The following is a 10,692-nucleotide window of genomic DNA, read 5'->3' as shown; positions in this document are numbered from 1 at the left end:
GTGGGGGTACATTTGCGGTTATGTTTTTTGTCTTCCCAAGCAACTGCTATGCGTACAGAGGCCCTGTTTCCCAGGACGTGGCTGGACATCTGCCTGCCAATGGGACATAGTGAATAAATTCCTCTTTTTGGTTTGCTTCTGTGCAAAGCTTTTGCTTTTCTTAATAATTGTATTTATCTCAACCTACAAACTTTTCGATCTCATTTTCTCCCCCAGTCCTGTTGTGAAGTTAGAGTGAGAGAGTGGCTGGGTGGGCATCTGGCAGCCGGTAGATGTCAACCCACCACTGAGTTCTGGAGAAGTGTTAATTTTCTTGGCTGATTCTCTCCATTTTGGTTACTGCTGATCACAAAGAAAACAGGTGACATAAACTTGAAAGGTATTTTCATATGAGAATTGTCAATTTGATTCGATACTGCCAACCTCAAACATTCAATAATCATCACCCTTGATCAAAAAGTAGAAAATCACTTGGGATCTTACCTTTTAAGTCTTGCATTTGAGCCCACAAAGATGTGGTTTTATGCCCAGCATATTGTAGTCCAAGCCTGTGTTGCCCAACTGAGAGTGGCCCCACTCTCACAAGTGCCTGGTTTTTATTCTAGCTGCTTGCCTTAGGAGAACACTAGCAGTCAGGAGAAGAGTGAAACGAGCTTTATGACCTGGCTGGAAAAAATAGGGACAAGAAGGGTCTTGTTCATTCTCACAAAATATTTTGTTTCAAAGATGATTTGCAGTGAGCAGTCAGGCTATGTTTGGAGTCTGCCATAGGTGGCTCAGAAGGAGCAGATGATGCAGGAGGTCTGCACAGGAGTCCAGTTTGTCACTGCAGCATTTCTCACTGCAAGCAGCAGTTCCTGTCAGCAGGAAAGAAAAAAAACAAAGCAAAAAAACCAAACAAACCAAAACAAACCAAACAAAACCAAAAAAACGATCACTTATTTCTGTCAAGTGCTTTGACTGCAGTATTTCTGTCTTTGTCCTGCATTGTTTTATACAAGGTTCAGACATGTACTAGTGGTGTCTTGGGCTTTTGCTGAAGGATGGTGTTTTAAAGTTAGGGACATGGCTGTTACGAAATGAAGAAAATGCACAAAATCACCTCTGGAGGAGTGAAAACAACAAATTGCAATGCACAAGCTTGAGTGTCAGAGAATACGCATCTCTGGAAGGGATTTAGTTCTGATCCTACCCCATGAAACCAGTGACATTTCTCAGAAAAGACTCCCTGTAGGGAACTCGATCCTTTGGGATGGAGAATGAGTTAGTGATTAGAGATGAAATGCAAAGGTGTTTTCAGCACAGTGGCTGGTTGCTCGATTTTCTAATACAGTACATTATGTTGTTAATGGAAACGTAGCTTTGCACCTTCTGTTTTTCTCCCAGTAGAATTACTTTCAGCACTGTTTGCATGCCAAGCATGCAGACTCACAGCTGTGAGCTGCAGGGAGAGGGAGAAGGCACAGCTCTGACCTGCACAGATAAGATCACAAAGGGTCTGCAACAGGACTGGGAGCTGAACCCACTGCCTTTGCCAAGTGCCTTCACCACAAGACCATCTTTGCTTCTTCCTGCCCACAGGAAATGTCCCACACCATTACAGACAGCCCTCAGGAGCCAGCAGATTGGGGAGAAGCATCTGATTGTTTCAAAGTCCTTTTGGGAGATCCACAGGATCGGGAGTCTTCTGTTCCACTCGGTGATGCAGCAAAGAGGGGAAAAACATACACTATTTTCCACCAAGCAGCTATCCCGTGACAGTATGCTAATCCAACATGCACCCTCTGTTTCGAGGCTGCGCGTGTCACTTATTAAGAAATAAGAGAGAGAGCAGGGAGGAACAGCTTTCAAAGAAGCAGGCCACACAGGGGCAGGGAAACACAGGCTGCTAAGTGCTTGGGAAGCCTCAGAGGTAAAAGTACCACCGGGGTGCCACATGGCAGTGCTGCTGGTGTGGGTAGCGTGCTGCTAACGCAGCTCTCCACACACCTGTTATGGAGAGAGAGAGAGGAGCTGGAGAGGCACAGAGCTCACTGCATCTCAGAATCATGAGATGGGGAAGTAAAGGGACTAAATTGTTCCATGCAACAGGAGAGACACCGTCCCAAGATAAAAGCCCTGGAAAGGAAAGCAACAGGGCATGTAAGAGGTACTTCCTTGGGAGCTGAATGCAAATGATGCAGCTGAAGTTTTCACCTGGACTTGCAGCTGTGCGTTTGTGCAGAAAATGAGGGTGGAAAACCTGAAGAAACACTGGCAGAGAGTTTCTGAGAGGGTTGCTGGCTTGTACTTGAGAGAGGGAAAAGTGCCTCCTGCTGTGCTGGTGTGCTCAAGGTGTAGAAACTGCAGGGATATCCAACTGGTATGATTAAGGATGATTAAGGGAGTGGAGCATCTCCCTTATGAGGAAAGGCTGAGGGCGCTGGGTCTCTTTAGCTTGGAGAAGAGGAGACTGAGGGGTGACCTTATCAATGTTTATAAATATATAAAGGGTGGGTGTCAGGAGGATGGAGCCAGGCTCTTCTCGGTGACAACCAACAGTAAGACAAGGGGTAATGGGTTCAAGCTGGAACACAAGAGGTTCCACTTAAATTTGAGAAGAAACTTCTTCTCAGTGAGGGTGATGGAACACTGGAACAGGCTGCCCAGGGAGGTTGTGGATTCTCCTTCTCTGGAGACATTCAAAACCCGCCTGGACGCCTTCCTGTGTAACCTCACCTAGGTGTTCTTGCTCCGGCAGGGGGATTGGACTAGATGATCTTTCGAGGTCCCTTCCAATCCCTAACATTCTGTGATTCTGTGGTATTTTGTCCTGCTGGAATCAAATAGTGAACCCCCAACTCCTAATTCGCTGCTCAGGCCAAAAGGAGATCATTTTCCAAGTGCTTAGGTAAAAGAAGAGTGAAATCATAAGACGCGAGGCAGAGCTTCTGCTCTATGATTGTGGTGCCAAAGCAGAGCATCTTAAATAAAGTCAGCAGTATTATTTTGTGTGTGCTTAGGAGCAAACTGTAATTCCCTCACCCACCATTATCTGAGTCTGTAGGTTACCCCAGTGTAAATGAGGCCATAACTATACATACACAGCCCTTAACTTACTTGGTTCCAATCAGCATAACTGCTGTCATTGCTTTGTATACCCAAAGAAGAAAAAGAATGCAGAAAACTTGTTTACTGGCAAGTTTGTTTCCAGAAAAACAACTTGCATATATTTTTTACATCTCTGGAGAACAAAGCTCTTCATAAAGACAAGACAGAAACTTCCTGAAGTCATAACCTTCAGGCCAGCATTTGCTTTCTTTGCCTCATATTAATCAGCAGAGGGTGATTTGATAAAGTTTATCAGGGCAGTGAGTCACTACATGACAATCCTGAAGGTTATCTGGTGGCTTATCTAAGCAGCCCAGCCTTGGTTAAAAAATCAAAGAGACGATTGGAAGCAGAAAGTCAAAGACAGCAGGACTTTGCAACTTCCAGCCCGCCTGCGATACATCACTTATTTAACACAGGATATTTTGGTTAAATGTGCATAGCCTAGGGCTGGAAAGAGAGCACAGGGCCACCTCATTATCCCCTTTGGGCACACAACAAATTTGGCAGCACAACATCCCTGGCAGCCCAGCTCCATCCCAGCAGTCGCTTTCTTTTAACTTGGGGAAGGGGACAGACCATTAGGATGAGATGGGACGAGAGGAAATGGCCTCAAGTTGCACCAGGGGAGGTTTAGCTGAGATATGAGGAAAAATTTCTTCACCGAAAATGTTGTCAAGTGTTGGAACAGTCTGCCCAGGGAAGTGATGGAGCCACCATCCCTGGCGGTGATTAAAAGATGTGTAGATGAGGTTCTTAGGGACATGGTTTAGTGCCTGAGTTAGGTTATGGTTGGACTAAATGACCTTGAAGGTCTCTTCCAACCAAAACGATTCCATGATTCCATGCCCTATTTAACTTGCAGGGACTGCTGTCAACAACAAGGGACCAAATTTCCCTTGACGTGACCACCCCCTCGGCCAACCTGAGCACCCTCTGAGCCAGCCCGGGGGGCGAGGCGGGGGGGACACCGCTCCCGCCAGCCCCGCAGCACCCGTGAGCACGGTGAGCCAGCACCGGGCCCTTGTGGCCAGGAAGGCCAATGGCATCCTGGGGTGGATTAGAAGGGGGGTGGTTAGTGGGTCGAGAGAGGTTCTCCTTCCCCTTTACTCTGCCCTGGTGAGACCGCATCTGGAATATTGTGTCCAGTTCTGGGCCCCTCAGTTCAAGAAGGACAGGGAACTGCTGGAGAGAGTCCAGCGCAGGGCAGCAAAGATGATGAAGGGAGTGGAGCATCTCCCTTATGAGGAAAGGCTGAGGGAGCTGGGGCTCTTTAGCTTGGAGAAGAGGAGACTGAAGGGTGACCTCATTAATGTTTATAAATATGTAAAGCGTGAGTGTCAGGAGGATGGAGCCAGGCTCTTCTCGGTGACAACCAGTGACAGGACAAGGGGTAATGGGTGCAAACTGGAACACAGGAGGTTCCACTTAAGTATGAGAAGAAACTTCTTCTCAGTGAGGGTGACGGAACACTGGAACAGGCTGCCCAGGGGGGTTGTGGAGTCTCCTTCTCTGGAGACATTCAACACCCGCCTGGACGCCTTCCTGTGTAACCTCATCTGGGTGTTCCTGCTCTGGCAGGGGGATTGGACTAGGTGACCTTTTGAGGTCCCTTCCAATCCCGAACATTCGGTGACTCGGTGATTCTGTGGAGCCCGCGCGGGCCGGCAGGGGGCGCAGCTGCGACGCGCGCCCCGCGGGGGCGGGGCTCCCCCGGCGGCGCGAGCCCGGCCCCGCCTCCCGGCGCCTGCGTTCTCAGCGGAGCGCACAAGATGGCGCCGGGGCCGCCCCCCACCGCCGCCGAGGCGTACCGGCCCAACCGCTTTGTCTCGCTGCCGGCCGAGCTCGACCCGGACACCTACGACGCGTCGCCGGAGAAGCGCCGCGCGGAGGCCGAGCGCTTGGCCATCCGCGCCCGCCTGAAGCGGCAGTACCAGCTGCAGCTCAACAGCCCCAACCCGCCCGCCATCATCGTGAGTGGGGCGGGGGGAGGGTCGCGGGGCCTGGTCCGCACCGCCCGGCGTCGCGGAGCGGGGCCCGGGCCTGCGCCCGTGCGGGCGGGGCGCTGCGCTGCCCTCCCCGTGACCTTGTGGCCCGTCCCGGCCTGTGCCGGGCGGCAGCCGCGGCCTTTCCCGGCCCCGGCCCCCGCGCAGGGTCGGGGGGTGTCGCAGCGCCCCCGGGGCCTTACTGTGGTTTTCCTTCCCACCCAGGAAGATCCCGCCTTGGTCCGCTGGGCCTACGCGAGGACGCAGAATGTGTACCCTACTTTCCGCCCGACACCCAAGACGTCCTTCCTAGGGGCTCTTTTTGCCTTGGGCCCTCTCCTTTTCTGGGCCACTGTCTTTAAAGTGCACAGGGTGAGTCTGTGGGCAACACATCAGTGAACACCGAATTGTAAAATGTAGGTCTGCCCAGAGGCTTATTGGTGGGTTTCTCTTACACTTGAGAATGATTAATACTGTTTAGGTAATGATGCTAATGCTGAGCCTGCTCTCTCAAAGCCTCATAACTGTTTGCAAAGTCCTGTTGTGCTGAGAGCCCTGTGTGGTACCCTTGGGTAAGGCCAATCACAATTTCCCTGGTTAGGATGTTTTGTCATAACAATGCTCTCTGTAGCACTGACAGTGTAAGTTAATAATAAGAAACTCTTTATTTTCAGCTGTTGACATGCAGTAACCGTGCTTTCTAAAATAAATAAGTAGGGACCGTATGGATGGCAGACGTAGCAAGGTCTCTGTGAATTGCTTGACCATTAATCTCATGAAGCAAACAGGGAGGAGTACTTGTGTGGATTAGAGTGCCTGATCTCAGCTGAATTTTTAAGATTTTGGAAGGTTTATCATGCTTCTGTTCCAACTCCTGAAACGTGGGTATCAGAATCTGAGCAATGGTAGATCATTCTGAAAATACTCAGCTATATACGTACATAAAAAATGTTAGGTGACTGGCAGATAGTGGCTGTTTTTACTAGTGAATTTGTGGCTATTGTAGAACACTTTTATTTCCCTCTTTTGCACAAAAGTAGCATTTTTAGATCAAGTCACAAACCGGGGAGCACAAACATCAATTACAATTAATAGAATATTTGTAGGGGATGCTGTTTACTAGGATGAATCGAAAATACAGGGTTTAGGATACATGCCAAGTATGTTGATGTGAATGTTTTTGAGACTTCAGCATTTCTGCACTATTGTCATGTTGGTTTGGTTTTGTATGTGAAGCCACACTTGGGCTTACCTGCTAAGGGTGGCCTAGTATGTGAGTACTTGAAAATATACCTGTGAAGGTGAAATCTGGACATACTCGCCTGGGAATATTTAAGGCGAAATCTTTAATGTAGTCTCCAGAACAGTTTGTTTTCCTTTATTCTAGTTCCTTTACTGATGTTTGGGAATTTTCTTGGTTTTCTGGTAGTATATAAAGCACAACAGGTGTTATACTCTTTTTTTTTCTCTGAAAAGTGTTTGTTGTATGTCTGGGAAAACAAGAGAGAAATTGCCAAGTTTTGACCAAGTCGTCTGGCTTTATCCGGCAGAAGGAATCTAGGCAATATCTGCAGTGTCCTTGTACTGTAACACCACCTGTCAGAAAGGTACCTGGCTCCAGAGTGAGATACAAATAGGCTGAAAGTGAACACAGGCACATTTAGCCAAGTTATTAAGAAGTTTCTCCATAATTAGATCTCTAAACTGGATTATTCAGCCAGAAGCACGAGATAGAAACTACAAGTATAAATTAACTGTGACACAACTAGTTTGGTGAAAAATACATCACAGTAATTGGTCTCTGCTGGCTTGCCAGAGTGGATAGATGTGCAGAGAGGTCAGTCTGAGCGTGTCTTCCCTCTCTGGTAGATGAAGCTAAAATGCCTTGTTCTTTTTTGTTTTTTAACCACAAAAGCTGCTACCAGAGTTTGCCTGCAGAATCATTTCGGTTGGAAGAGACCCAGAAGATCATATGTGGTGGCATCTTCCTTTAGTACCTGCTGAAATATTTGAACTGCTTTTCTCCTGTCCCAGGCTTATTGAAATTTCTTCTCTAATAGGATAATGATGAATGTTCTCTTTCTTCCACAGGATCATAAAGAGAAGCGTATCCAAGAGGGTAAATACGAGCGACCGTTCAGTGTAATTTAAGTTCCTGGAATTGCAGTGCTGTTCACAGGATAGAAATAAAATGTGTTATGTGCTGACGTTTCTCCTTCATAAGAATAAAATGTAATTGCTCGTCGTTTGTGTTGTATCTTTAACAATTGTGGGAAGTGCAGAAATGCAGGATGTTCATATCTAATGCAGATAAATACAGAGAGGGTGTCCTGAACTCAACCAGCACACTCTTTTGGTCTACATGAAAAGGCTTCTTTGGAACTGTGGAAGTTGCTGCCGTCAGAGCAGCACAGGCTGAAGTGTAAAATTAGTAGCAGGCTAAAATACTAAGCAAGCCCAAAGCAGTTTCCTCAAGAACTACTGCTTGCTTACTAGGTATTTCTTCCTGGTAGCAGTTTGACTCTGTAGTTTGCCCTAATTGGATAATAGGCAAGTTCTGTGATACATTTCTAATAACTTTAGGAGCCCACCTACCTGCTCTCAGTAACTTGAGTTAATTTTTATTTTCCCTAATAAACAAACCTAAACCATGCATTTGTTTATTGCAATAAACTTCTGCATAAAATAACCATGCTTGGAAACAGCTGAAAATTGTTGTGGTATATATGACTAGCGTTTCCACTAATTCTGAGGTTTGTCTGGGAGACAAGAAATGATAAGGATTTTTAGTTTTGACATCACTTCCCTTACAGTATAGGAGAATTCCATTTCAGCACTGCAAATAGGCCATGATAAAACCAAACACCAAACAAGTGAATCTTTTGCCTGCAAACATGTCTTCTCTGCTTATTCTTAAAGAACACGGGTCTTTTCTATTCAGGTCAACTGGTATAGGGGGTATGCAACTGTTACTGTTGAAGTAGTCGAACATGAATGCAGGGAAAAGATTGTTAATTCAGATGAATTTTCACATGGCTTGTAGGTGCCATTATGATCCAAAACCCGTCATTCTTCAGACATTATACAGGAATGGCTTCTTCCCAAATATTGAGGTCCAGGCCAAAAACTTAGTCTGATGCTGAAGTTGAAAACTCCCCTCTGCTTTCTGGGAAAGCAGCCGGAGTGGAGTTGGCAAGAGCAGCTCTGCTAAGTCCCCTCCCTGCATGATTAGGGTGCAAATATGGGCCATTTGCAGTCCTGCTTCATCAAAGTGAGTCAATGAGGTTTTTCATATAATCACGGAGTGGCTGAGGTGGGAAGGGACCTCTGGAGGTCATCTGGTCCAGTCCTCTGCTAAAGTAGGGCAACCTAGAGCCAGCTGCCTAGGACCATATCCAGACAGCTGCTGAGTACCTCCAAAGATGGAGAGACTCCAGAACGTTTCTGGGTAATGTGTCAGTGTTCAGTCACTCTCATGGTAAAAATGCGTTTCCTTATTGTTGGTGTGGTGTGGGGTTTTTTGGTGTTTGTTTTTTGTTTTGTGTGTTTCATTTTTGTTTGTTGGTTTGGTTTTTAATTGTTTCCTGTTGCAGCTCTTCGCTTTCCTCTCCAGGTCACGAAAGGTTCAGGCTATGGGGAGCTTGGCACCAAGGCTGCGTGCAGCAGCTGTGCGAGGCCGTGGCCTGCTTTTGCAATCCCATATGTGTTCTTGGCGACCGTCTTGCACCTGTCTCTGCGGCGTGTTCTTCTAGCTTAACTAAAGCAAACCCAGATTATTCTGTCTGCAGAGCAGCTTCTAAAAGACTGTCACAAATGATATTACAAGATACGGCTGTGGGTCACTGCAGAGAGAGAGGCATCAATGCATGGAGAAAGTGGTATTTAGGGAAAGAAATAATTGCTTGTCTGAGCATGCTAAATTAACTATCTTCCTGCTGCCACAAACTAATTTGATCTCCCAGGACCCATTTCCTCAGCTAATTGGAACTTGAGTTGCCACGCATGTAAATTCTCCCTTGCAGCTGTATTTGTTTCAGGCCAGTTGAGCAAATGGTTCACAATGGGTTGTAGATGAGTGCAGTGCCTCTAGTATTTTAGGCCAGCCTTGTATTGCTGCTTGTGGCACCTGCCGCAGCCCTTTCCTTTGCAGATGAACATATCTGATGCTACGTCCCTGCAGATTTGAGCGTGGTGCTTGGGGAAAGGCTGCCCTACTTTTCTGTTGTTTGCAGAGCTCTCCAAGTGGTTTTCTTGCAAGTAACAAGTGTGCTGTGCTACTGGAGGTGGGGTTGGTGGTTTGAGGCAGCAGTGCTGGGTGCGTAGAGGAAGGAAAGGGGAGTTTCCCGTCAGAAATGTAGGGTGAAGACAGGAGAGTGATTCTGCCTCGTGGAATTTCACCCTTGTCTGATGTGTTACCACCCATGTCTGCTTCAGTGAGGAGTATATAGCAAGAGAAACTCAAGACTGCAGGTCACTGGATGATAATTTAGATCCCAAACAGAAAACAAGCTTTTCCCCTTTGCCTGTGAAACATTTAGAACTCATTTATCCCTGGATCAGTCTGATTAAATCAGCTTCTCTGGCAAATTGATTCTCCTGAATGTCCTTTTCTGAGATGGCTATTTTAGAGTAAACATCTCCTTGTAGATTTTATAATGTAATATTTGCTCAAAGCTGATGCTTTGCCTCCCTCCCTGCCCCCAGGGATCTGGTGCAGATCCAAAACTAATGATGGATTTAACTGACTGAAGTTAGATGCTGCTGCTCTGCATTTCCTTCTCCTTTGGAAAATTGAGGATTGTTTCTATCAGGAAGTAAGAAACAGATTTTGATAGCACCAAGCTTAGAAACTGTTTCATGTGGGTACATGCTAAAGCACAGGCCTGAGGTTTGGGTTGCCTGGGCTGTGCTCCTGGTTCCCAGCCTACTTGAGGCTTTGCTTTCTGCCTCCGTCATGTGTAATTCACCACCTAGCGATGAGGCTTCCGTATTCCAATGATTTTTGAGGGCCTCCGCAATGTTGTCTGCATTTGAGCTTTCTTCCAGGCACCTTCCCAGGAACAAATGTCTGGCCATACAAGTTCTTTTGCATTTACTACGCTGCAAATTAACTTTTAATGAGGGAGAGAATTTGTCAAGTGCTGACAAACAAGTCAATGTTGAAGGATGGCCAGAATGTGGGGTGGGAAAGGAAACTTTCCCTCACTTAATGGTGAAGCGTTTCGCATTCTCCAACCTTCTCTAATTTGCAGTCTACTTTTCTGATTTTCCAGTCTTTCCTTGGCAACCCTCCAGAGAGTACCAGGTTGAAATGCCCTGTTCTAATAGGAGGCTTAGGTCTGGTAGACCCTTCAGCTCTATTTGGAAAACTCTTCCCCTACAGGCAGCATGAAATGCTTTGTTGAGCCCTAGCTTCCCCCTGTGAAAGACACATCAGGTCATATTTTCAGGAGGCCCTGTGAATGGACGCTGGCTGTTCCCTCATGTCCACACAAGGTACAGCATTCACAACAATTACATGTGCTGAGAGCCACACAAGTGCTTCAGCATGTCACCAGGAAAGCTTTAATTGGATAGTTGAAAGCTAAGAACAGTGGTGGTTTTTTCTGCATTTCCC

The 10,692-nt window shown here is 46.8% G+C and overlaps 1 protein-coding gene across 1 annotated transcript; it reads left to right on the top strand.

Moving 5' to 3' along the window:
- Positions 1-4,827: 4,827 nt before the first annotated feature.
- Positions 4,828-7,320, top strand: NDUFB4 (NADH:ubiquinone oxidoreductase subunit B4). Its single transcript, XM_065634002.1, has 3 exons — positions 4,828-5,063; positions 5,301-5,447; positions 7,167-7,320. Exons 1-3 carry the CDS (start codon positions 4,863-4,865, stop codon positions 7,224-7,226), a joined length of 408 nt encoding a protein of 135 aa, XP_065490074.1. The 5' UTR covers positions 4,828-4,862; the 3' UTR covers positions 7,227-7,320.
- The last annotated feature ends 3,372 nt before the right edge of the window (positions 7,321-10,692 follow it).

The sequence above is a fragment of the Caloenas nicobarica genome, chromosome 1, assembly GCF_036013445.1.
Source record: "Caloenas nicobarica isolate bCalNic1 chromosome 1, bCalNic1.hap1, whole genome shotgun sequence".
Lineage (NCBI taxonomy): Eukaryota > Metazoa > Chordata > Aves > Columbiformes > Columbidae > Caloenas > Caloenas nicobarica.
The sequence above is the reverse complement of the archived record's forward strand: the minus strand, read 5'-3'. Positions and strand labels throughout refer to the sequence as shown.

Coding starts and splice junctions, on each gene's coding strand:
- NDUFB4 (XM_065634002.1), top strand. CDS start 4,863: ATGGCGCCGGGGCCGCCCCCCACCGCCGCCGAGGCGTACCGGCCCAAC. Junction 5,064..5,300: donor CCAACCCGCCCGCCATCATC/GTGAGTGGGGCG, acceptor CTTCCCACCCAG/GAAGATCCCGCCTTGGTCCG. Junction 5,448..7,166: donor CTGTCTTTAAAGTGCACAGG/GTGAGTCTGTGG, acceptor TTTCTTCCACAG/GATCATAAAGAGAAGCGTAT.